A 27,724-nucleotide genomic window follows, 5' to 3' on the forward strand; every position below is an offset into this window, starting at 1 on the left:
ATCCATGGAGCCCTGTTGTTCACAGAAATGTTATGCCCTTGGTCAGACAGCTTGGTGTAGCGAACAGAGCTCTAGTTTGGGACTTACAGGATTCAGCTTGGACTCCTTGGCTCTCCATCTACCCCGAGGGCAAGAGATGTCCCCCCTTTTTAGGCCTCTATGACTTTCTCTGTAAAATGAAGGGATTGACTGGTTTAGATGATCTCAAAAGGTTCCACCTGCTCTGAATCGATGATCTGCACTTTTCCTAAGAGGTTGCTCTTGAGAAAATGGACTGATAACATCAGGGCCTTCAGCTGCAAGTTTTATTATGCCCTGATATGTTTGGTGCTGGGAAAAGTTGCCCTTAAAAAAAAAAATCACAGTGTGTCTGATAAGAATACAACTATGGTCACGATGACATTGGATAAGCCGAATAGAGAAAGGGAGGTAGTGAGTTCCCTGGAAGCTAGAAATACTCTATCATAGAGGACCTGGCTCTGTGCAGAATATATTTTAGATAACTTATGTATGTATGTATAATTTTCATTGCTTTTTGTTGTACCAATAATATGGGTGATTAGAAAAGGGCCAGAATCTATTTGAGCCCTAAGCAACATTGTTGAGAATTCCCCAGAGCGTCTTATTAGCAAGGTCATGTTAGCAGAAAGAAGGGAAATCTTTTTATTCTGCTGAGTAGCTGTCCAGGGCTAATGAGGCGCCTCTGTAATGGAAAGAATTCTACACTTGGAAAGCAGAAAGCCTGGCTTTGAACACCGATGCTGTCACAGATTAACCATGGGACTGTGGGCAAATGCAAAAGGGGCTTCCAGAAGGAAACAAGCATTTATTAAGTACCTGCTATGTACCAGGTACTATAATGAGTGGTTTGCAGATATTAGCTTATTGAAACTCTAGTTGGGTAAGTGCTGTTATTAAAACAGAGTCAGTCAGAGATTACATAATTTGTCCATTGTGACACAGCTAATAAGAATCAGAGGTTGAATCTTAAGTTAGATCTTTCGGATACTATGTCTGGGGGTTCAGTCCACCATACTACCTCGTTGGGTAAAGTGGAAAAGTACTACCAGCCCTCCCTACTTCATAGAATTGTGGAGAAAACAATTTGTAAACTATTACGCATTGTAAAAATGTATTGTAATATTATGCAATACTGTCATAACTGTGGTAATATTTATAAAGAACTTTGGAAACCCTGAAGTGACATGCACAAAATACACATCCATATGCACGCATAGGTATACACATGTATACATGCATATACATATATATTATATTATGTATACATATATATTAGTTACCATTGACTGTCCCCATCATTATTTATGTAATATTTCTTATAGGCAGCTAGATAGAGCACTGGACCTAGAGTTAGAAAGATATGAATTCAATTTACTAGTTTTGTGACCCTGGGTAAGACACTTAACTTGCCTCAGTTTCCTGATCTGTAAAATAATCTGGAGAAGGAAATGGTCCGCCGTTTCAGTGTTGCTGCCAAGAAAATCCCAAATGGGGTCATGAAGAGTCAGACATGACTGAAATGACTTAACAACAATAGTGCTTCTGATTTCATAAAGAGTTTTCTTCACAATAGCCCTGGGAGGTAGGGAGTGTGTAAGCAAGATTGTGCTTGACTGAACATGTAGATGGCATGCACATTGCATTTTCAGATGATACAGAGCTAGACTGTCACATAGCCAACAACACATCAGAAGGCAATCGGCATCCAAAAAGATTTTGGCAGGTTAAACTGGTGGACTTTCAAGAAATTTACAGTCTACTAGGGAAGATACTATGTATATAGAACTAAGCATGGTACTGGGAAAATAATAGATGAAGAAAAGAGATCTAGATTAATTGCTATAGAAAAATGTGAAGGAGGAAGATGGGGTCTGTATCAGTTGAAATCAGAAAAGATTTCTTCATCATTATCGTCCATTAATCATAACTTCCCTTTCTATAGAAAGTTTAGTAGCTATGAGAAAAAAGGTAGTGCAAATGCTACCTTTATTTTGAAACTCGCAGAAACTGTATCTTGCTTATGGTCATGTAGCTCGAAAGCATGTGAACCATGATTTAGCCTGAAAGCAATTGAATGCAAGGCTAGTGTTTTAATTACCCGTGTGTACATATATACATATGTATTTATATATGTGTGTAATGTATATACACATACATGAATATGTGTATATGAATTGTATATATGCACACATACTATATATATTTGTATATATGGGTATATTTTATGCTTTTTTTACATTGCTGTCACATCCCAAAGATTCCCCCAGATTTGTCAAAGACCTGTCACCACCATTATCTCTCTTACCCAAGAATCCTTGCAGACATTTCCACAATGTCCTTTTTGCTCTTAAAGCCAAATTAACAGTAACTATAGCCTCTGTAGGAGAAGCTTATTAAACAGATGTTATCCTTGGTACAAATAAATGCAATTCAGCTGAACAAACCAGCACGTTGACCATGTCTGACAACATATGTCTTGTTCCACCCTTTTAGTTCACCCCCTGAAGAGGAGGGAGACATAGAAAAGAGAAGCTGAGAGGAGAGGCAGATTTAGATCAGAAGATCATGAATTCAGCTTGGAGCATATTTTCTTTCACATGAGAATTATGAGCTCTTTGAGAACAGAGACTGTCTTTTATTGATCTTTGTATTTTCAGCAATTACCACGGTAATTGGCACATAGTAAGTGTTTAATAAATATTTATTGACCCATATGTAGATGGACTACTGCTTCATTCCTGTAGACACAGTAGACAATTGGAAATATTGGAGGGGGAAAATCAGGGCAGAATCAGAGAATCTCAGAGTTTTAAGGGGCTTTAGAAGTCAGTGCCCACTGGAGCAAAGATCTCCTCTCTAACCTTTTTGATGGTCATCGTTTGGTTGAAGAATTTTGGTAAGGAGGAATCCACCATCTTCTATGGCAGCCATTCTACTTTTGGACTAGATTAGGACTGAATATATTTATCTGAATATGTTGGAGGAAGGGGGAGTTGTCATTTATGAAACAAAATTATGATGTTGATGTTCATTCATGTCTGACTATAGTTGAGTCATTTCAGTCGTGTTTGATTCTCCATTTGATATTTCTGAGTAGTTTGCCATTTCCTTCTCCAGCTCATATTACAGACAAGGAAACTGAGGCGAGCAAGGTGAAGTAATTAGTCCAGGAGCCAGTACATGTCTGAGGCCAGATAATCTCCTTGATTCTATCTAGAAATGTGATATGCAGTCTAATTAGTAGATTCTAGATTCTGAGTTAGAAATGATCTCAGAAGTTATCCAGTCTAGTGGTTCTGGTATGATCCAACGAATCCTGAGAGTCTCTGAAACGCTTTTTAAAAGTATATAAATTCAAAATTAGTTTTTATTTCTAATATGGCAAATACCTATAAATATATACCACATGAACAAAAACTCTTTGGACAAATCCTCAATAATTTTTAGTAGTATAAAAGTACTCATATTAAATGAAGGTAATGGAATATTCGTGTTCTATAAGAAATGATAAATAAGCTGATTTCAGAAAAGCCTGGAAAGACTTACGTGAACTGATGTTAAGTGAAGTGGACAAAACCAAGAAAACATTGTACACAGTAACACCTAGACTAGGTGATGATCAACTGTGATGAACTTTAGCCCTTCTCAACAATGAGATAATTCAAAGAAATTCTGATACTTAGGATAGGAAAATACCATCCTCATTCAGAGAGAGAACCATGGAGATTAAAGTGGGTTGGAGCATAGTATTTTCACTTATTTGTTTTCTTTCTCTTGTTTGTTTGTTTGTTTGTTTGTTTGTTTGTTTGTTTGTTTTTTTCTTTCCTTTTGGTCTGATTTTTCTTGCACAATATGACAAATATGGAAACGTATTTGTTTATTCAACAGCATTTGATTTTTTCCAAATACGTGTAAAGATAGTTTTCAACATTCATTGGAAATTTGTTAAAAACACTTACCTATGTCAGATTGCTTGCTGTCTTGGAGAGGGGAGGAAGTAAGGGAGGGAGTGAGAAAAATTTGAAATATAAAGTTTTATAGAAATGTATGTGGACATATATTGTATCTAGGTTATATTGTAACACATGTAAAATGTATGGGATTGTCATCAAGGGCAGGGAGTAGAGGGAGGGAGGGGATAATTTGGAAAAATGAATACAAGAGATAATGTTATAAAAAATTACTCATGCATATATAATGTCAAAAAATTTATAAATAAAATTAAAAAAAAGAAATGTATGTGGAAAACTATCTTTTCATGTATTTGGAAAAAGCAAATACTATTTTAAAGATACAGAGAACAAAAGTTTGAGAATCACTGAAGTAGTCCAGATCCACACTTCAGAAGTTCCTTCTACAACATTGAGTGGTCACCTAGCCTCAACTTCCCAACCACCATAATCCCTCTATTTCATTGGTCCATCAAGTCCTTCCATATATTATGAAATCAGTGACCTATTTATCCTAATATACTGCCTTTGGTAATACGTATGAGAAAACTAGATAGAAGTCTAGACTCCTTAGAATGATATGCAATATTTTGCTGCACACATTTAGAAGTTCAGAAAGGGGAAGGTCATTGGGTTGGAGTAATCAAATACAGTTTCTCAGCTACCTAGCCAAGCCTTTTTTGAACCTCAGCCACCCAGACAAAATAAGCCCTCCCTAAACATGTACTATGTGCTTAATGTCGTGCTTGATCATCGAGAAACAAAATATTGGCTTGGGAGTGGACATACATGGAATAGCAGGGACCCAGAAACCATGTAAAATGAAGGGTTTGATGAGATCAGACCTTTTTTCATCAGAGATCAATCTCTAGGTCCTCTCCAGGTTACAGCTTAGCAGCACAACCAACCGTTTCATGTTCTCTCTGTTATCGGCCAGTATATCTCATGCTTGTATGGACAAGTATGCAGAATATGCATTTAAGGTACCCCGAAAATTCCACACACCTGAACTAGGTGTTTTATGGAGAGTCCTTTCAGTCCAGCTATAACATTGTTGGAAGGTCCCTTTCTGTGTAAAGTTTGTGAAGTTAAATCCTGCCTCAGGCACTTGCTAGTGGTCTGACTTCTGGACTCCTAAGACTCTGCCTCATTTTCTTCACCTGAAAAATGGCTAAAAATAAGTAAAAAATTCCTACTTACCAGATTGTTGGAAAGGATCATATAGGGTAATGTATGTAAAGTGTTTTGCAAACCTCAGAGCATTGTATAAATGCTTGCAATTATCATTAGTGATGCTGTGAACAGTCTATTGAAATGTCACAGGCTCTCTCAGCATTTGGTTAATAGCTCTGCTGTTCATTGAATTTATTATCCCTTAGCCTTAAAGAAAATTTTAAGGCTTTTGTCATTTGGGGATGTCAGAGGGAAGGGAGTGTCCCTGTTGAAAGAGCTTACTTTTTATGTGTCTCCTAATGACAGAATTAGGTGTGCCATAGTGGGAAAAGGTCTAGATGGGGATCAGGGTTATGATGGCCATTAACTCAATGCTGGGCAAGTCATTGCTCTTCTGACCCTTACTTAGTGTTTTTATCCATAAAATTAAAAGGTTGGAATCTTTCTCCCAGTTCAGATGTTCAATATAGCTTTACTATTCTATAGTCTCTATAAGGCTGCTTTGCTTATAACTCCATCACTATGCAAATTATTATTCTTAAAACAAATATAAAATCCTCAGTTTCATTTTTAAAGCCCTTTGTAGCTTGGTGGCTTCTTAGGTATGCCATAATGGGAAAAGGTCTAGCTGGGGATCGAGGTTATGATTGCCATTAAGTCAATGCTAGGCAAATCACTGCTCTTCTGACCTTTACTTGGATTCCAACCTTTTATTTATAGATAAGAACACTTTCTCCCAGCTCAGATATTCAATATAGTTTTACTATTCTATATGCGTTATAAGGTTGCTTTGCTTGTAACATCATCATTGTACACATTTATAGTTCTTAAAACAAATACAAAATCCTCAGTTTCACTTTTAAAGTCCTTTGTAGCCTGACTTCTTCCTGACTTTCCAAACTTCTCCCTCCTTCCTCCCCTCCTCCTACCCTACTGACCCAGTGACATTCTCCCCAAATGCAATTTCACTGGCTATCGCTCAGGCCTGGAATTGCCTCTCTCCTCATCTCTACCTCTTGGCTTCCCTCAAGTCCCAGTTAAAATCTCACCTTCTGCAAGAAGCCTTTTCTAGTTTTTCTTCATTTCTAATTTATCTTGTATGCATCATTTATACCTAGAGCTTTGCACGTCGCCTCTCCTAATAGATGGTGACCACCTCGAGGTCAGGGACTGGTTTTTTGGTTGTTTTTTTCCTCTCTTTGTATCTCTGGCACTTACCATAGTGTCTGACACATACATAGGTGCTTGATAAATTCTTGTTGACATAACTTACGTGAATTAATGTTTGTCAAGTCTGGGTCTTAGATATTTAGAAGGCAAGGTGGTTTTTATGTACAAAGGACTCCAAGACAGAAGCCCTTACATAAACAATTCACTTTTAGAATAGAAAAACTAAACAGAAGCACCATGTCTGAGTTGGCTAATTATCTCTCCTTGCTTAACAAGCATTATTGGCTTTCTGTGTTATATCTCTCAGCACTGATGGAAAATCACAGATTAGGAGTGGTGGGGTGGTGGTGGACATTATTGTGAGACAAGGCCCCTGCGCCTGCCTGGAATGCTCCCACCTTCTGGCTCAGCCATCCTCCCTTTCCTTCCCCTTCTCCTCCCTTCCCAGCTGACACATTATTCCCTGCCCTCTACTCAATGACCAGGGAACAGCTCATTGGGCAGTGAATTAGCTCAGAGTTAGGAGGAGGGCTCCTGCAAGGTGACAGCATAGCACATTATTTTTATTTCCCTCCTCTGAATTTCCTTTGCATTATTCTTTTTCACATCTGTTATTTCTTATTTTGTACACCCCTCGCTCCCTTCATTTTTTGCAGGACCTTGACAGGGCCAGATTAAGTTTGGTGCAATAAAAAATCCAAGCTCCATAGGAGCAGATCTGATGTCTGGATTTGATTCCCAGGCTCTGAAGCTTATTTGGTGCACAGCCTTGGATATCAGAAGCTTGATTTTCTTGATTAAAGGACAAGGTTAAACCCATCACGTTTAAATTCCTTCTGGCTCTCATATTCAGTGTTCTAAAATCCTAAACTCATGGAACTTAGAATTGGAAGAGGCTTTAGAGATAATTTACTCCAACCCCTACATTTCGTAAAAGCGGAAACTGAGATTCACTTAAGTAAACTGGCTTTTTGAAGGCCACCCATTTAATTAAGTAATGGAGCTGAGATTTGAACCCAGGACAGAGTTGGAAGCCAGTTAAATTAGCCCATACCTGAACAACATTACCCTCTGTACTAATCTGACAAATGGACATCCAGCCTTCACTTAAGAACTCTTATGATAGGTAATCCCCTTCCTTCTATAACAGCCTCTTTTACTTTTGGACAACTTAATAGATTCTGAATTTTAGAACAAGAATGGCTCTAGTAGTTCCGCCCCTTTGTTTTATTTACTTATTAGTATTTTTTATCGACACATTTTCTTTTTGTTTTGATTAACAAATTGATTTTCTTTCCCCCATCCCATCTCCCTATCCCCCAAATCCCACCACTAAAAAGGAAGAAGAAAACCCATACCATTGGTGACATATGTGCATAGTCAAATATACCAAACTTCCACATTGACCATATTCAGAAAATACAATTCTGTAACCCCAGTGCCTGGTTGAATCATTTTCTTTCTGCAATATTTCACTTCCTTATCAATAAAATGAAAAATTTGAATTAGGTGATTATAAAGACCCCTTTCATTTTTATTTTTGTTTTCCTAGCCATCCTCCCTTTGTATTCCTAGGCCCCTCCACCATGGAGCCAATCACTTAGTAGGTGCTTAAGAAAAGTCTTTTGATTGACTAGTAGCCCTAGATTCTTTATGGCACTTGTAAATATTTTGAGCTTAGTTTTTCTTTCTTTTTTTTTTTTTTTTTTTTTTTTTCCTTGTGGTAGCAGTTGTTTTCCCCCCTGGTGCCAAGGCCCACACCCACCTTCTCAGCCAGGGTTTCCTGTGGCTGGCATGGCGGGGCAAATTTCCAAAGCCCATGCTCGTGACTTTTGGGTCACTCTGTTGGCTTTTTTCCTTTTTCTCAGAAGGCTGAAATCCTGAAAGCAAAATTCTTTATGAATTCTTGCAATAGCTTTGCAAAGAGCCCTCGATTTCCAGTCAAAAGTCCTAGGGGGGAATCCCAGTTCTGCCCCTTACCATGTATCTTTTGGCCTGAAACTCTACATCTCTGGGGCTCAGTTTCCTGATGTGTAAAACCAGGGGTCAAACTAGATGATCTCACTCAGTGCTGTCCAGTTTCGGCTCTTTTAAATTACTATGACAATCTCCGTCTCCCCAGTGAAGTGCTAATTTATCCCTCCCAGATCGCTGTTCCATACCCATGCTAGTCTTAGTTCCCAGGTAGGTGGGGAGTTCCCAGCTAGAGGATGGGAGAGGAGGACAGTAGTATGACATCCCTGGAAAGATCTCTTAAGTATACTCCTGCCCAAACATACCAACACAGATGAAACTGCTGAGAAATACTGCCAATTCTTTGAGAGTCATGGGGACTAGGGATGGCTGACTTGAGCCATGCCGTGCACATTAGGCATTTTCTAATTAGAGAGACCTCTTGTAGTGCTAAGGTTACAGTGGACATAGCCCCACGTTGGCAAGCTGTGCTGGCTCTGCAGCTCACTCTCAAGGTGATCGCATCTAGCTGGGAACCTTCACCTCTCTGATCTAAAGTTCCCTCTTTAAAATGGTAATAATTCTCCAAGTAGGGGCAGCTAGCTGGCACAGTGGGAGAGAGTGCCGGGTCTGAAGTCTGAAGCTCATTTTTCCAGAGTTCAAATCTGGCCAGAGGCACTTTCTGGCCATATTACCCTGGGCAAGTCCATCTAACCCTGTTTGCCTCCGTTTCCCCAGAGCTGTAGAAGAAAATGGCAAATTCTCCAGAATCTTTGCATAGAAACGTCCAAATAGAGTCACAAAAAGTTGGATGTGACTGAAACAATTTAACAACAACAATCCTTGGATTTCTCACCACACAGACCATGTAGGAGAATCAAATGAAATAAGCCAATGGATGGATATAAGGCATTTTGGAAACTAAAATATGCTTTATTTAGGTATTGCATGTATCTTATACAAAGCAGTTATGACTGTTTTCTTTTTAAAATAATAGCTTTTTATTTTCAAAACATATGCAAAGGTAATTTTCAACATTTACCCTAGCATAATCTTGTTTTCCAATTTTTAATCCTGTTTTCATCTTCTCCCTTAGACAGCAAGTAATCCAATATATGTTAAACATATGCAGTTTTTCTATACATATTACCATGATTATTATGCTGCACAATAAAATTAGGTTGAAAAGGAAAAAAAAAATGAGAAAGAAGATAAAATCCAAGCAGACAACAAAAAAGGTGAAAATACTATGTTGTGATCCACATTCAGTCCCCATAGTCCTCTCTCTGGGTGTAGGTGGCTCTCCATCACAAGATCTTTGGAACTGGCCTGAACCATCTCATTGTTGAAGAGAACCATGTCCGTCAGAATTGATCATTGCATGATGTTGTTGCTATGTACAATTTCCTAGTTCTGCTCACTTCACTCAGCATCAGTTCATGTAAGTCTTTCCAGGCCTTTCTGAAATCAGCCTGCTCATCATTTCTCATAGAACAATAATATTCCACAACATACACATACCATAACTTGTTTAGCCAATTTCCAACTGATGGGCAGGTATGATCTTTTTCATCCTCATAATGAGCTAGTTCTTTTATATCCCAGATGTATGAGATTTGGCCACTTTTTCCACTGTAAGATTGAATCCAGAGGTCATCCCACTGTCTTTCAGGTTTATATAGAAGCCTGTTTCTCAAAAGAATACTCTGGACTCACATCTTTTACCTAAGCCTCTTGATACCCTTTATAATCACATTTTTAATGATCATATTAGCCACTCCCATTTCCTTCATAGGAATCCTTTTGAGTCAGGTAGGAGCTGGAGAATTTTCTTCTCTTATCATCCTACATGAAGATCACTGGCATTTAGAGACAGATCTAAAAGAAGACATTCAGGTGTTTGGTAGTTTCCTTGCTGTGGGTATCCTCTAAGCACTGATCACCTGCCCATAAGACTTGAGTTTGGAGTGCTCACATACTGGCAGGTCTTAATCTCTCTCTCTCTCTTTCTCTCTCTCTCTCGTCTCTCTCCTCTCTTTCTCTCCTCTCTCTCGTCTCTCTCTCAATCTCTCTCTCTCTCTCTCTTTCTCTCTCTCTCTCTCTCAATCTCTCTCTCCTCTCTCTCTCTCTTTTCTCTCCTCTCTTTCTCTCTCTCTCTCTCAATATCTCTCTCTCTGTCTCTCTCTCTCTTTCTCTCTCTCTCTCTCTCTCTCTCTCTCTCTCTCTTTCTTTTTCCCTCTCTCCTCATTTTTATTTAGCTTTTTATTTACAAGATATGTACATTGGTAATTTTTCAGCATTGACCCTTGCAAAACCTTCTGTTCCAACTTTTCCCCTCTATCCTCTCCCCTAGATGGCAGGTAGACCAATACATGTTAAATATGCTTAACCTCTCTCTTGCTGTCAGCCAATTTCTAAGATAGTAAATTGTAGAAAAGGGGCTGACTTGGGTCAGTAGAAGGAGTTTGTTATGTCAGTGAAACCCCAGGTCCAATCCTTTTCTCTCTCCCTTATGGTCATGACAAAGTCATCTCTTGGAATTTTGGTTTTCTAACCTGTAAAGTGGGGATGATAATGATACCTCCTATCCTCTTCCTCCCAGAATTATTGTGAGGAGCAGTTTTCATAAAACTTAAAGCTCCACACGAATGTAAGTTAACATTAATTTATATGATCAGTCCCTTTGTTTATCTGGGACTTGCCCACAGTGACACTGTGTGTCTATCTCAAAGATACCCAAGAAGGACAGATTTTATATGGCTTCTTCATTTGAGGATGAAGATGAAGAGTATGACTTCTTTAATCACAGATAAGCAAACTATACCCTCTGCCTTCACTTTTTTTCTTTTTTTAGACAATTAGGGTTAAGTGATTTGTCCAGGTTCATACAGCTATTAAGTATCTGAGTCTAAATTTTAATTCAGTCCTCTTGATTTCAGGGCTGGCACTCTATCCAAGCTGCCCCTTCTGGCTTCACTAATTGACTCAGACTTGGTTTCTAACCTTCTCCATCACCCAACTGAAAATGTTCTATCAAAACTATCAGTGACCACATCTGATAGACTTGGTCCTCTTATTTCCTGATCTCTCTGATGCACTATCAGCCTTTCCTTCTTGGTATTTCCCCTGTACTTTCTTTCGGCCTCTCTAATATCTTTCCCATCTGAGGTCTTCTCTGCTTTTATGTAGTTACAGCCTCTTCAACCTGAGAGAGAGTGGGGAGGAGGGAGATACTGGGAAACTAGGGCAATGTTTAAAAAAATCAACAAACATTTATTAAAGAAAAAAAATTTTACAACTTGGCCCATATTTTTCTTTGTAGTCTCTTCTCACCCTCAGTGATCCACTGAACTCTGCCGCTTGCACAGGAACATTTTCTGTTTCTGTGCCTTTGCATTAGCCATTACCCATATCTAGGATTCTTTCCTTCCTCCTCTGTGCTTTTTAGAATCCCTCTCTTCTTTCTCCATAAAGGCTTTCCTGATTCCCCCTCTCCTAAACTTCTAGTTCTTTTTGTTCCTTAACTACTTCATGTTTCCTTGGAATATATTTATTTTGATTATTCTCTTATTTGTACATATTGTCCCTCCCAATAGATAAGCTCCTTAAAAATAGGAATTGTTCCATTTTTGCCTCTGTATGTCCCAACACCAAACACAGGGTCAGGTTCCCAGTATATGCCTAATAAATACTTGTTGATTGATTGATGAATGGGATAGATCCCTTTGTGCCATACCCTCACTGCTTCCCACAGAACTTTCTTGTAAAAGGCCATGGTGAGCTTCCTCTCTTGTCACGTGGCACCTGTTTTACCTAATTTTGACTTCAACAAACTGTGCGATCTTTCTCAGGTCACCTCATTTCCTTAGTCCTCAGTTTCTTCATTTGTAAAAAGGGAGCAATAATCTATCCACTCCTTCCCTCTCAGAATTTCTCATGAAGAAAACGTATCGCCCACCTAAAGCCGTAGAAACATGAGCTTCTATTATTCAATGAGAGAGAGAGAGACAGAGAGACAGAGAGAGACAGAGACAGAGAGAGACAGAGAGTGTAAGCAGACTATTGGATTCTTACCTATATTGTGTTGGATAAAGAAAAACATGGCAGGTGGAGAAGGGAGGGGGTGACAGAAAGGGGCACCACAGCAAAGGAGACCTAAGAACCTTAGGACCAGAATCAAAACAGCCCTGCTTGGTTTGGCAAAGACCCAGCGACAGATCTACAATAAACCATTTATCAGCCCATGCTGTTGGCTCAGGACAGCCTAGACCGACAAGCCCTGAGATTATCTATGGCAAACACATTTCTCTCTAGTGCCCAGCACTAACAATTGGAAGGTAACTCTTTAAGCAGGGCTGGGGGGATTTATTCAGCCAGCTAGATGGGGACGTAGGACAAAGTGCCTGCAAGCCATGAGGGAAGGCTGCCTCCTTGTCTCATAATAGTGGATGACAAATGATAATAATAATCTTTTACTGAAGTATTCCATCATGAATGGAAAGGACTGTAGGGTCTTAAAATTTATGCTATACTAAATTTATGCAAGGATTAATGTTGAAAAATTATCAATGCATATCTTTTGAAAATTAAAAAGCCTTAATTAAAAAAAGAAAGAAAGAAAGAAAGAAAGAATCCTTCCATATTTAATCCTAGGGTAGCTAGATGGCCCCATAGAGATCTGAGCCAGCAGAGGTTATATAACCCAGCCCAGGGTTATACAGTTAGTAAGTGTTTGAGGCTGGATTTGAACTCAGTTCTTCCTTATTCCAGGCCTCATTCCTCCTATCTGAGCCACTTAGCTCCAACTTTTTGAAAAATTATCCCCCTCTACACATAGTCCTTGTGAGATGTGTCTATACATATCCTTCATAATTGTTTTGGAAACTTGGGCATTCTGGAAATCCTCATTTTTCAGTGGAAAAAAAAGAAAAATTGAGTACTGTGGAAGGTCTCTGGTTTCAGGAGGTATTGCCCTCATCTTGGGGCTTTTAGAATGTTAAAGTACTTGAACTACTTGGTCCCTGGTGCATATATGAGCCAAGTAAAATAGAACTGAGGGCTAAATTTGGTCAATGAGTGAGGGAGGCAATGAGCTATGGCAGAAGGAGCCATGGCTCCTTTTAACTGTCAAGCTATTTCTTCTCCGAAGTGAGAGAGTTTGATGCCACTGGACCAGATGAACTTTGGGCACTTTAAATCTATATGGTCTTAAGGTTCCCATCCTTGGTATAATGGCTTCCAAATATCATTTGCTGTAGAAACCTAGGTCAGTCTCTGGGACTAAGGAAATCTCAAGTTGTCATTTTCCTTCTGTCCCTACCTCACTTTGGGATCTTAAGCAAGTCCTTACCTTACCCTAGGCCTTCCTCCTTATACAATGAGTTTAGACTAGATGATTTCTAAGGTTTCTTCAAGAAATTTTAGTCAATCTATCAACAAGCATTTGTTAAGCACCACCTGTCTGCTACATATTATGCTAAGAGCTGGGGAGATATTGAAAGGCAAGAGACAGTCTGTACCCACAAAAGATCCCAGTAATTAATAAGGGAGATGACATAAACAAGGGAAGTCATTTGCTTAAGGACACAATATTAATATTGGAACTGGGGCTAGAATACAAATCTTCTGGATCTGAATCCACGTTCCCCTTGTGAATTTAAAAATAACTCGTGCTGTTTTCTTTCTCTTCTCCTTCTTGTGATCCAGGCGTGGAAGAAACGTTGGTTCATTCTTCGCAGTGGGAGGATGAGTGGGGACCCAGACGTGCTGGAATACTACAAAAATGACCATTCCAAGAAGCCCTTGAGGGTCATCAACCTCAGTTTCTGTGAGCAGGTAGATGCAGGTCTGACCTTCAACAAGAAGGAGCTCCAGGAAAGTTTTGTGTTCGACATCAAGACCAGCGATCGCACCTTCTACCTGGTAGCCGAGACGGAGGAAGAAATGAACAAGTGGGTGCAGAGCATCTGCCAGATCTGTGGCTTCAACCAATCGGATGAGAACTCAGGTACTTCAGGGGCAGAGAGGTTCCTGAAACCACGGGGGGTGGAGAGGAGGGAGGAAGAAGCAGGGAGGAAATTCATGTCTAATAGGAGAATCTTGGGACAAAACTCTGTTCTGCTATCATTCATTTAAGTTTAATGGGTAATGAATTATTGCTCAGGTAGAGAAGGTGATTGCTTTTTTGTAATTGAATAAAAGCATTTGGAGGGTTTGCACTGCTCATCATCGGAAGGCTCACTGAAAGTTGCTTTGGGATAACTCCACTGGTAGACAAGATGATGGAAGATGAGATATAGTTTACTCTTTTCTTCTGGGGATCTCTATTTTGAGAAATGATGATGATGATGGTAGTAGTGATGATATGATTTTAATGGTTGTTTCATGAGGCACCATAGCCAAAAAATTCATCATCTAATGACCAACCCTCTGAGAGTAAGTATTTGCAGATTTGGAAAGGCTTGGTCTTGAGATGACAAATAGGTCATTTGTCATGGGGCTTGTATTCAAAGTCTATTCAGCTGGGTAGGTCTTAATAGGGATTACTTCTTTGGGTATAACTTCAGTAATTGAGAGAAAACTCCATATAATGAGACAAGAGATTTTTTTGAATGATCATTATGTGGAAATAAAATAATTTTCTGTAGAAATAATAATAATAATAATAACTATAGTACTAATAAGTCAGATTTTCTCTCACCTGTCCCATAAACTGAGGAGTGCTTGGAATTTTTTTTTCTCAATGGGGGAAGGACAGCTGACTTTCATGTTGCCATAGTTTTGGCTGGACAGCTCCTCATGGGCCAATTCCAATACTTGGCATTGGAGCTTTCATCTGTTCCATTTTTTCCATCTTGGACCAGTTTACCTCCTGCAGAACCTGATGTCTCTCTGCTCCTGGGGGCTCACTTTATTTGGCAGGATACCCAATTGACATTAGCCTTAATGTAACTCAGGGATCCTCCTGCCTCGGCTTCTTCTGGAAGTAGAGATTCCAGCTGTGAAGCACCAGACTTGGTAGAGCAATGAAATTATTAGGAGATAAGTAGGGGGTCCTGTGACTTCTGCTGGAGGCACATCAGAGAAGGTAAGGAAGGGCTTAGAAAATATTTTTCAGGGATGCTTCTGTTTATTTGTGACACAATGACAATCACTCAAGCACTTCTGGCTCTTTATGCCTAAGACCTCGGCAACATTCAGCAGCAAGACTGGAACGTATACAACAGAACAAGCCATCTAGTAAACCAGACTCCCTCCTGCGACTCCCCTCCCCAGTGCTTTGCTGTACAATGGCTTTCTCATCTTCAATCAATCAAGCAGTATTTGTTTATTATCTTCTCTGAATTTTTAGTTTGAGAATATTTGTGACTTTAGTTGTAGGATTTTATTGTGGTAGTATCTTTTGATTGTGGAAGGAAAAAGATAGTCAATAAGTGGGTCTGATCATCTCTGCCTTTAAAAAAAACTCCTCAACAACAAGTGACCAAAAAAAACCAAAAGCCTGTAGGGTTTTTAGTCTGGGTTAATCTAGACCTCTCTGGAATATTAGGATATTGACTTAATGACTCCCGGGAGCTTTTCTCCCAGCCCAAGGAACCCATCATTTCCGTATTTCTTGGGAGAAACTTAATGCGAGCCATCTTGTTTTCTGATCCCTTGTTGGGTATATCATAGGGGCTGTTCACTTTGTGGGTGAGTTAGTCTAAACAATAGTCACCAAGGTCCCTTCCAACTCTTAAGTCCTGTGATTTATGGAGCAGGGATGGATGTGCGGGGGGGATGGGGTGGGGGAATTGGCTCTAAAGTGAATTTCTGTAAATAGAATCACATTCTTTGTATAGACTCCTTTTATTGAATTGGAGAGCAATTCTCACAAAGGAAAATGCTTGCCTCAAGATATAATAAAACCTGTGCTTATTACTTTTACTTTGAGGCTTTATATTTTGATGGCTCTGTGATTGCATTCTTATGACCACTCTCTCCCTAGAGATAGCCACCTATCTCTACCTGCTTACACTGGGTGACTTTTCCATGTAAAACGTACTGGGGGGGCACTCACCACCTTGAGGGGCTCCTCTACGTCTGTGCACATGGACTGGAAGCCCATGGAGTACTAGCTGTCCATCAGCTTGTTGTTCCTGGCTCTCACTCCACCCTAACCTTCCATCACCTTTCCAGTCCCACATCCCCACACACTTGTTTGCCTGCTGTCTCTCCCCTTAGACAATGAGATCCTTGGGAGCTGAGGCTGGCTTTTGCAGTCAGGGTTAAGTGACTTGCCCAGGGTCACACAGCTAATAAGTGTCAAGTATCTGAGATTAGATTTGAATTCAGGTCCTCTTGCCTCCAGGACCAGTGCTTCCCCTGGCTTTTGCCTTTCAAAATATAATGTAGTGAAAGCCTAAAGGCTTTCCATTGAGTCAGAGCACTAACATTTCCCAGCCATGGAACCGTGGTCAAGCTTACCTCTCTGGGTTTCAATGTCCTTCTCTATAAAAATAAACATAATTTTACTCACACAGAATCTCGCAGAATTTTTTTGAATAAAATTCTTTGTAAACCTCCAAAGAAGCAGTCAATTGACATGGATATGAGTACTGGTACCAATATACGGAGGTAATTGTATAGGTACAAATTATAAGTAATTATCGGTACTTCTTAAGACTATTTTTCCTCTCTGCTGAATGGGGATACCAAGGTTTCTGGGTAATGAAATCGTAATGAACACTTTATTAATGTAATGAAAAAACTTTATTAAATGTAGATGAGTTTCATCAGACTTCATCAAAGGGTAGAGGTGATGGGGTTCTTGATGATGGGGACATTAAAAGGGTCCTAGTGTAGCCAGAGAGTATGTGTCCTGGAAAGGACAGCCTCACTAAATAGTAGGTAGTGCAACAGTTAGGCTTCTGCAGATCTTGTCTCAGTTATGTGACCCCGAGAATAATTACTGAACTGCGCTCAGCCTCAGTTTCTTTATCTATAAAATGGAAATAATAAGAGTACGTACCTCCCATAGTTGTAAGAATCAAGCTAAATATATAAAGTGCTTTGCAAACATTAAAATGTTCTATAAATGACACTAATTTATATCAGTATCATCGTGATAATAGCCAGTACTAACACAGTGTTTTAAAGTTTGCAAAGAGCTTTGTAGATATTATCTCGGTAATCTAGGGTTAGATGCTATTATTGTTCCTACTTTACAAATTGGGAAACCAAAACAGACTTGTCCAGGGTCACACAGCTAGTGAGGTTCTGAAGCTGGACTCAGGGACTTCTTAATTCCAAGTCCAGCACTCTATACACGGGGCCACCTCAGTGCTAGAAGTTGGGCCACTCGAGGTGTCCCCTGACCCAATTAAACACTAAAGTCTTACTGGGAAGAGGGCGGAAAGCATAAATGGCAATCACTGTCCCATGAGCCTTTGTCTTTGGGGAGAGAGACAGAGGCTGAGCATTACCTGGTCTTCCAGTGCTTACCTTGTCTCTCAAGGTAAACATTGCTTTAGTGTGTTCCTTTCCAGGGGATTATCTCAGGAGATATCTTTCAAGGTTTGTTTATTTAACTGTCTTGTTAGGACTATTAATAGCTTTTAATAGGGATCATTTAGCATCTTTTGTGAGACCTTTACAAGGAGGATAATATCTTTTATCTGGTGAGGGCCTATGTTTGGGGTGTGTTTAAAAAAATAAAAAGTTCATTGGTGTAGTATAGTTAGTTCCTCTCTGAGTAAGCTTTTGAAAAGTAGGCTGAGGGATGGAGGCTCAGTTCTGAGGAGCAGGGACTCTGGAGTTAGGAGACCCCATGCCAGATCTGCCAACATTAGCTTTGTGAACTGGGCACATGTAGGAATCTCTTGGAGCCTCAGTTTCCCCATCTGTAAATGAAAACAAAGGTTGTGATGGAGGTAGAAATAACACCTGTAGAATTTCCTTCCTAGGGTGGTCATGAGGCTCAAATGAGACAACATGCAGGAATTACTTAGCAAGCCTTCAGGTTCCACCTAAATACCAGCTATTGTAACTATTGTGGGTTGAAAGCAGACGTAGGACTTGTTTTGTGTCCCATCCAGCTGCTCAATAGGAAACTTCAGTCTATCTGGGCCTTCTGCCCTGCCACCCCTCGCTGCTATTGCACCCTCACAGGATACAGGACCTGTTGTGATTTCGTAGGTACAGGGAACTAAGGGGAGACCCTTATCTCTTAGGTCACCAATGACAGGGTGTTAATGGATCAAGGTCACAGGGACAGTATTAAGTCAAAGGTGAGACTTGAACCCAGTTCTTCTGGATTCAAAAGCCATGCTCATGCTCTCTCTCCCTCTCTGTGTATCTCTGTCTCTGTGTCTCTCTCTGTCTCTATGTCTCTCCCCTCCTCCTCTTCTCCTATGCTCTGCTATGCAGGCTCTGGAAACAATCATTGACTTAATGCTGCCATTGCTACTGGAAAGGGTGTGAGAAGGGATTGATGCTTGGTTCTACTTCAGCATCCTCATGACCACCCATACTAAAGCTCCGGCTAGGACCCCAGAACTGGTATCTCTCTTTTAGAATCTACACTGTAATGCAAGTTTCTTGAGCAAAGGCTCATGAGAAAGTGATTTGTCATTTAAAAGTGGCCCGGGGCAGCTGTGTGTGCAGTGGATAGAGCACCAGCCCTGAAGTCAGGAGGACCCGAGTTCAGTTCCAGCCTCAGACACTTTGTGATACTGGGCAAGTCTTTTAACCTGATTGCCTCAAAAAAAAAAATTATTTAAAAATTTAATAAAAGCAGCACAATACTTTCTGCTTTCTTTTCAATAAGATTTTAATGTTTTAGAAGTTTTAGAAGATACACTGGCCCCTAAAATGTACCCCTGAGTGGCCAAAACACTATCTGACTTTTTTGTTTCTTGTGTTTAGTTCCGAACCTGGCACATAGCAACTGCTTAATAAATACTTAAGAGAACTAGGCGGCATAGTGAACTGAACTTAGAAGATCTGAATTCAAATCCTGTTAAATTACTGCCAAATTATCCTGGTCAAGGGACTCATCTGCCTGGTGACTCAGTCTTTTTGTTTATAAAATGAGTTTAATTATAGCATCTTTCTAACAAGGATATTGAAAGGATCAAATAGAAATCTCAAAAACCCAGCTTCAATTAATGAAACCCCTTCATCTTGCAGCTTGCTGGAGTCTGTGGGCTCAGTAGTATATATCCTAAAGCAGTAATAACATACAATTAGCAGATCCTCTGACTATATTGACATACAAATTTATGAATTTCATATTTTTCTTTACTGAGACACTTACTGGCTGAGTAAGTCAGTTAGTTTCCTCATCTGTAAAATGGGCTGGAGAGGGAATGGCAAACCATCCAGTATCTGCCAAGAATACCTCAAAGATGGACATACCCTGAGCGATAATAATAGCTAGCATTTGTAAAACTTTGTAAGGTTTGTAAAGTACTATTTTTTATCCCGACTACAATCCTGGGAGGTAGGTATTATCCCTGTTTTACAGATGAAGATACTAGGGCTGAGAAAGATTAAATGATTTATCCAGAATCACAGAGATTGAATTCAGGACTTCCAGATGCCTTTCCTCTGGACGTCCTATTTTCTATTTGTATATAAAACAGGGAGCTTGGACTGAATTGTCGTTAAAATCCCAGCTCTTCCTCCCTCACCCCCCACCCAAGCAATTGTGGTTAAGTGACTTAGCCAGGGTCACACAGCTAGGAAGTATACAGTATATGAGGCCATATTTAAACTCAGGTCCTCCTCCAGGGCCAGTGCTCAGTCTACACTGTGCTATCTAGCTGCCCCAAATCCCTGCTTTCTTTGTCTGTGTGTAGCTCCAAGGCCAGTAGAGATTTTTAACTCCAGATGGGTTGACAAACTTTCCTACATCAGGATGGAACTGGAAGACATTTGCAACATTTTGTTTTTTAAGAACTGCATAGAAGGCTTCTGGTTGTCTAATATTCAGCTGGAAAAGGTTTCATGGCAGATGGAATTTTATTATTTTTTCCTTGCTCACTGCTTTTCTTCTTTTCCCAATCCTCAGTCTTCTGGCTCTTCCACCCACTGTTTTTCCAGCCAAAGAAGTCTTTAAGAAAGAAGCCGACAGGATCAATATATTAGTACTATAAGACTGGATATCATTAGTAGTTCAGGAGAAAAAATAAGCCCTTTCCAGTGAGGAAACTAACAGAAGTCAACTCAATGTCAGCAGTAGAAGAATCCTTAGAAAAGTGAAGGTTAGAACTACAAGAGACTTTAGAACATAAAATGTCAAAACACAATGTTCACATCTGGAAGAAACTTACCAAAAATCTAGCACAAGTAATCATCCTGGATATTTGAAGGGCCGTGGAAAGTGGGATAGATGCCTCAGAATCGTCAAAAAGTAAATGTGTCAAATTTTAAGAAAGAAATGGAAATAGGCTGGCAAAATTGTATTTTTAAAGACATGGCTAGGAAGTGGGTTGGTGCAGTTAGGTGGCCTGATAGAGTGCCAAGCCTAGAGTCAGGGAGACTCATCTTCCTGCATCTAAGTCTGGCTGTAGCCACTTAATAGCTTTGTGATCATGGACTAGTCATTTAGTCTGTTTACCTTAGTTTTCTCATCTGTAAAATGAGTTGGAGAAGGAAATGGCAAACCATTCCAATGTCTGGTAAGAGAACCCCAAATAGGGTCACAAAGAGTTGGAATATAAGGAATTCAGAGAAAGGTGGGAAGATTTGCATGAACTGATAGAGTGAAATAAGCAGAACAATATTCTCAATGTAAATGAAAATGTTCCCTTTGAGTGGAGAGCCTAATTGGGAACATCTGGGAGCTCCTTCCAGCCCCTCTTGTCTGTGGAGAGAAACCAGAGAATTCACTTCCTTTTTTATCCTGTTGACTTCCCTTATTCTGTAATCTCCAGAAATTGATCATTCTGAAATAAATGCTGATAATTTCCCCCATTGGCTGTAGGACTTCATCCTGCCCTGTGTAACCTTGCTTGGTCCCCTTCCCAATTCCCTCCCAACTTCTTTTTATTAGATTGTGAGCTCCTTGAGAGTAGGGACCATCTTATGCTTTGGGGAGGGATATCCCCAGAACTTAGTACACTTGTGCTTAATAAATAATTGGCAGTTATCTTTTTAGGGAAGTGAGGAACAAGGAAGACAAACCAGTGTGTATATTGTCCAGCATGATCTCTGACTCAAACCTTTTTTCTTGAATGTTATTTTTTAGTTATGAGGGACCCTTATGTCTAGAGGGGATGTTTGAAATTTCTGTCACGCAAAGACAGAAGGTATACCCTGATATCCAAATAGACATGTGACCTTAATGATTTGGAGTTTCTTTCAGTGACTTGGATCACAAACTTTCTGTGTCAGTCCATCCTGTGTACCTCTTTCTTCCCCCAAAGTCCGACATTGGTGTCTATTCAACTGATCAAGTCCTTCTCATATTTTTAAAAAAAGAAAAAAAGGAGGAAACAAAATCATATAAAAGTTACACCAAATTAATTTTATTCCCTTTTTTAACTGGGTTACTAAATTGGTATATTGAAGGGAACACAGTGAACGAGATTTACTTAGATTTCAAAAAAGCATTTATAAAAACTATCTCATGTTGTTCTTATGGCTAGACATCAGTACAATTTACTGGATTCGGTTCTAGATGAATGCCTAGATTCAAAGAGTAGTCATTAATGTTTCAATATCATCTTGGAAGAAAATCTTCCATAGAAGGCCCTAGGAATCTGTACTTGTGCTCAAGTGGTTTTAGATTTTATCAATATCTTGGATAAAGGCTTAAGTGCACAGACATCAAACTGCAGATGGCACAGAGCTAGCTAATACATCAGATGACAGGGTCAGAATGAAAAAAGGATCTTGGGTCAAGGTAGAACATTAAGCAGAAAAGAAGATGAAATTGAATAGAAATAATCACAATGATCTTACACTTGTGTTAAAAAAATAAATAAACTCCCAAGTACAACATGGAGGATGCGTGGATAAAGGATAAGTTGTCTGAAGATCTTCATTGGACTGAAAACTCAGGGAGTCAGCAGAAAGTTAATTCAGTCTTGGGAGCCACATCAAGAAAGTGGTCATCCTTCTGTACTTGGTCACATCACATCTGAGATCCTGTTTTCAGGTTTAGACACCACAGTTTGGAACGGCATTGGAAAATTGGGGAGGAGAGCCACAAGGGCATATTAGAACTGTTCCAAAATGGAATGAGCTGTCTTGGAATATAATTGGTCTCCTCGCAATGTCATGCAGAGGCTGGATGATCACTTATCAAGCATTCCACAAGGGAATTCTTGACTTGAGTCATCTTAGATTAGATGGTTCTTCCAATATGGAGGTTCTATGAATCTGAAATAATTGGATTTTGTGATTTTTTTTTTTTTTTAAACAAATGTGTGAAAAAAATCACTACATCTCAAATTTGGAAGGGTTCTCAGAAGCCATCTTAACCTCCTTTGGCCAATTTATATTCCTAAAAAATTCCATACCATTTCTAGTAGTCCAAACCATACCTTTTTTTTTTTAATTAAAGATTTTTATTTTCAAAACATATACATAGTTTTCAACATTCACCCCCGCTAAACCTTTTGTTCCAAATTTTTTCTCCCTCCCTTTCCCAACCCTCCTCCCCTAGACAACAAGTAATCCAATATATGTTAAACATGTGCAATTCTTCTATAAATATTTCCACAATTATGATGCACAAGAAAATCAGATCAAAAAGGAAAAAAATGAGAAAGAAAACAAAATGCAAGCAAACAACAACAAAAAAAGTGAAAATACTATTTTGTGGTCTACACTCAGTCCCTGCAGTCTGAGTGCAGATGGCTCTCTCCGTCACAAGACCATTGGAACTGGCCTGAATCATCTCATTGTTGAAAAGATCAGTCTCCATCAGAATTGGTCACTGTATTGATCTTGTTGCCATGTATAATGATCTCCTGGTCCTGCTCATTTCACTCAGCATCAGTTCATGTAAGTCTCTCCAGGCCTCTCTGTATTCATCCTGCTGGTCATTTCTTACAGAACAATAATATTCCATAACATTCATATACCGTAATTTACCCAACCATTCTCCAACTGATGGACATCCGCTCAGTTTCCAGTTTCTGGCCACTACAAAGAGGGCTGCCACAAACATTTATGTACATGTGGATCGTTTTTTGTTTTTTTGTTTTTTTTATATCTCTTTGGAATACAGACCCAGTAGACACACTGCTGGATCAAAAGATATGCACAGTTTGATAGCCTTTGAATAACCCTTTGACCATAGTTCCAAATTGCTCTCCAGAATGGTTGGATCAGTTCGCAATTCCACCAACAATGTATCAGTGTCCCAGTTTTCTCACAAACCCAAAATCATACTTCTTGGGGGAAAAAAAAAAAGTCCAACCCATATCTCCAAAGCATTCCTGACAAAGGTTCATTTAACTTCTAATGACAAGAAACTAACTCACTATCTCATGAATTTGCCTCTTTCTTGAGAAGTCAAAAGAGCCAGTGGTATACATAGAAAGAAAGGCACTGGTACCTCCCCCACCAACCCCCCCCCACCCCACAATAACCACTCACTAGCCACACATAGCTATCTCTTCCTCTTCTTCCTTCTCTTCCTCCTCCTCTGTGTCCTTCTCTCTCTTTCTGTCTCTGTCTCTGTCTCTCTGTATCCTTCGTTCTTCCTGTCCCTTCCTCTCCCATTCCCCCTCTTCCTGTCCCTCCCACTCCTCATCTCCCTTTCTTTGCCCCTCACCCTCTTCCTCCCTTTCTCCTCCTCTCTCTGTGTCTCTCCCTTCGCTATTCCCCCCTCCTCTCCCTCTGTCTCCCTTCCTTCCCCCACTTCCTTCCTTTCTTTCTCTCACTCATTCCCCAGACAGCTGTTCCGGGTGAACTGCTTGAGAGATGAAATGGAAACAGCCCCAGGCAGAAAGCATTGAGGAATTATTCATGATAGTAGCATTCCCAGGTGTCTGAGAAAACTTCACTCTATGTAACCTTAGGTAAAATAGGTAAGCGCTTCAGACCTCAGTTTCCTTAGTTTTCAGATGAGGGAGGAATCAACCTATTCTGGCCTTGCAATTCTCAGGAGTCTCAGCAAAGCCAGATTAAAATAAAAGAAAACATTTAACAGAATATATAAAAGTGCGACATAGACAATGTTCATTTGTGGTTTTCAAGTCAATATGGTGGAATCCATTTCCATTTGAGTTTGAAATCTCTAGACTAGAGGATCTCTCAATAATCCTATGAACTCTGGCAGGCATTAATCCCCATCCTGAGAAATGAACCAGCCCTCTTGCTGGCCTGGCTACAGTTTCCCTGGAGATGACTGATGCTGGGGACCCTGTGGCTTGATAACAACCTTTAGTTCTAGCATCTAGTCTAGCTCTAGTTCCTTAGAGCCAGACCCTGGATTGCAGCTGGTCAGTTGACCACGAGGGCTTTGTGGCCCTTAGTACAAAGCCTGTGATTTCCTAGAGTGAGTCCGTTGGCCCTAGGGCTGCTAATGTAGGAGGGTCTGATCAGTAAGTGAGGAGAAGAGAGGAGTGGGGGCAGCCCCAAAGAGAAGTCCATGAAAGCTCTCTGGAATAGAAGAAGCCTGCCAAGTTAGGTACTTGCACTACTGCTCTGTATGGCAAAGAGAGATTCAGAAGTTAACTTTGGTCCTGATTTGGGCTACAGTGATTTTTTCCCCCTAAAACAAAGGTTTATGGACTCTGGCTAAGTGGCACAGTGGATAGAGTACTACATCTGGAGGCAGGAAGACTCATCTTCCCACGTTAGCTCCACCTTATTCATTAAACTCCAATGGTTCCTTATTACCTCTAAGATCAAATACAGATTCCTAGGTTTGGCATTCAAGGGATTTTATAACTCTCTTTCCATAGTCAATAATCTAGAAACCCTCATCTTCTCAACCCTCCATCCCCACTCTTGTGCCTTTGCCCCAGCTTTTCCTCATTGTGGAAATGTCACCTCTTAGATTCCTGGGCTTATTTCAAGAACTCATCTAAAATCTCATCTTCTATAGGAGACCTTTTCTGGCTGCTAAAGCTTTCCCCACTCAGACTACTTCCCATTTACTCTATATTTTCTTTTTTCTTTTCTTTTTTTTTTTTTTTAAATTTTATTTTATTTAGAATTTTTTTTCCCACAGTATATATGCATGAGTAATTTTTTTTATAATATTATCCCTTGTATTCATTTTTCCAAATTATCCCCCCCCTCCCTCTACTCCCTCCCCTTGATGACAGGCAATCCCATACATTTTACATGTGTTACAATATAACCTAGATACAATATATGTGTGTAAATACTATTTTCTTGTTGCACATTAAGTATTAGATTCCGAAGGTATAAGTAACCTGCATTTACCCTATATTTTCTTGTATTACCTAATTAGAAGCAGCTAGATAATGCAATGCATGAGGGCACTGGACTTGAAGTGCCCTTGAAGTCTTGAGTTCAAATCTGGCCTTATACCCTTACTATGTCATTTTGGAAAAGTCACTTACTCATTGCCTGCCTCAGTTTCCCCAATTATAAAATGAAGATCCTGATACCATTTCCCAGAAATGTTGTGCAGATCAAATGAGATCATACTTGTTAAAGCATCTTGCAACCCTTAAAATGCTTTATGAATGTGAGCTATTATAAGTTATTTTCATGTTGTCTCCTGAGACTGAGCTCCTAGAGAGGTATTTTACTGATTATATCTTCAGAATTTTTCAGTTAATGATTGGTTTTGTTGATTTTTGTATCCCTTTTTTTTTTCTTTTTATCGTTATTTAGTATTTTATTTTTCTAAATACAAGCAAAGATTGCTTTCAACATTTAATTTTGCAAAACTTTTTTTTTCAAAATTTTCTTCCCCTACCCTTTTCACTCCCCCCCCCCCCTTTTTAAAATTAAAAAGCATTATTTGTTCTTCTCAATGGGTGGTATAGGGATGGGAGAAATGGAGGGAATTTGGAACTCAAACTTTTTAAATGAATATTTAAAAATAAATAAAAACATTTGCTATATGGCTCTCTGGATGTGAGGAGTACAAAGGGAAGAATTACTAAGAGAAATTGTAGTGATGTTTAAAAATATATAAAATAAGATTTATTTTTTAAAAAGGAAATTAATATTATAAAATTACAAAGAAAAAGCATGGCCCCAAAGAAGAGGACATGCTAAAACACTGCTTCCCCACACCCCTCAATGACTTTGTAGAGGTAGGAAGTCTATGGATATGTAATATTGCATATAATGTCAGATTTTTTGGATATATTTATATATTTGCTGAACTTTATCTTTTTTCTTCCTCTTTTTTTAAAAAAAAATTCTTTGTTTTAAGGAATAGCTCTCTGGGAGGAAGTTGGGGGAGGGATGGAGGATGAAATTTGTCTTTTAACAAAAGATATCAATAGAAATTAATTTTTTAAAAAAAATCATCACCTAAAGAACAACCTGCTAGTGATAAATCTGCAAATAATTTTAAATTAACCAAGAAACTCATCCATTTGTCTGCATGTCTGACTGCTTAGAGTTTCTAATAAATCAAATTGGCAATTTAAAATTCTTGTCCCTGAAAATAAATAATTAAATTAAAATAAAATATATCTGAATGAAAATATCTTGAAAAGAAGCATGATGTAGGAAAGACAATCTTGAATTTGGGGTCTTAATGCCCAGTTTCATTAAACCAGGATTCTGGGACTTTGAGTTACAAAAGACCTTAGAGGTCATCGAAATAAAATGGCTTCATTTTTCAGTGAAGAAAACTGTGATAGACGAAGTTAAATGACTTGCCAGGGGTCACACAGCTAGTAAGTAAGTCAGAATTTGAACTCGGGAAGATGAGTCTTCCTGCCTCCAGATGTAGCACTCTATCCACTGTGCCACTTAGCCAGAGTCCATAAATGGCTTGATCTGTGAATCTATGGATTTGGTCTATGAGGCTTTTTATTTTTTAAAAGATACTGTAATGGTTTGCCATTTTGCCTTCTCCAGTTATGTTCCCATTTTTCAGATGAGGAATTGAAGTCAGTAGGAGTTAAATGACTTATAGCTAATATGTGTCTGAAATTAGATTTGAATTCAGATCTTTCTGCTTCGAAGACCAATGCTTTATCTGCTGCACCTTCTCACTTGCCAATATGTGGAGATGTGTCATAGAGCTACCTAGCAATTGAGATATGGCTCTAGTTCACTTGATTTCCCTCAGAGGCTGACTTCAGTTAGAAACCTCCAAGGCTGGTGAAGGCAGCCAGTTCCATCTGGTCAGCAGTCATGGAGAGGCTTTTCCTTCCAATAATGCTAAATCCAACCTTTTGCAGTGTGCACCTGCTGCTTCTACCTGTCCCCCTGGGACCAGAGCAAGTCTAATTTGTTTTTGACATGGACACTTTCTCTTCCAAACTCAGCATCCCGCATAACTGCAGCCACACTTGATA

General features: G+C 39.4%; 1 protein-coding gene across 4 annotated transcripts in view; it reads left to right on the forward strand.

Annotated features, from left to right (window-relative positions):
• Positions 1 to 27,724, forward strand: part of GAB2 (GRB2 associated binding protein 2) — a 250,645-nt gene that overhangs the window by 133,619 nt on the left and 89,302 nt on the right. For all 4 annotated transcript variants that reach the window (XM_074303967.1, XM_074303966.1, XM_074303969.1 and 1 more), the window contains exon 2: positions 13,974 to 14,274. In XM_074303967.1, coding sequence (XP_074160068.1) covers positions 13,974 to 14,274 — 301 coding nt within the window. The remainder of the gene's footprint in view (positions 1 to 13,973; positions 14,275 to 27,724) is intronic.

The sequence above is a fragment of the Sminthopsis crassicaudata genome, chromosome 3 (genome assembly GCF_048593235.1).
Source record: "Sminthopsis crassicaudata isolate SCR6 chromosome 3, ASM4859323v1, whole genome shotgun sequence".
Classification (NCBI taxonomy): domain Eukaryota; kingdom Metazoa; phylum Chordata; class Mammalia; order Dasyuromorphia; family Dasyuridae; genus Sminthopsis; species Sminthopsis crassicaudata.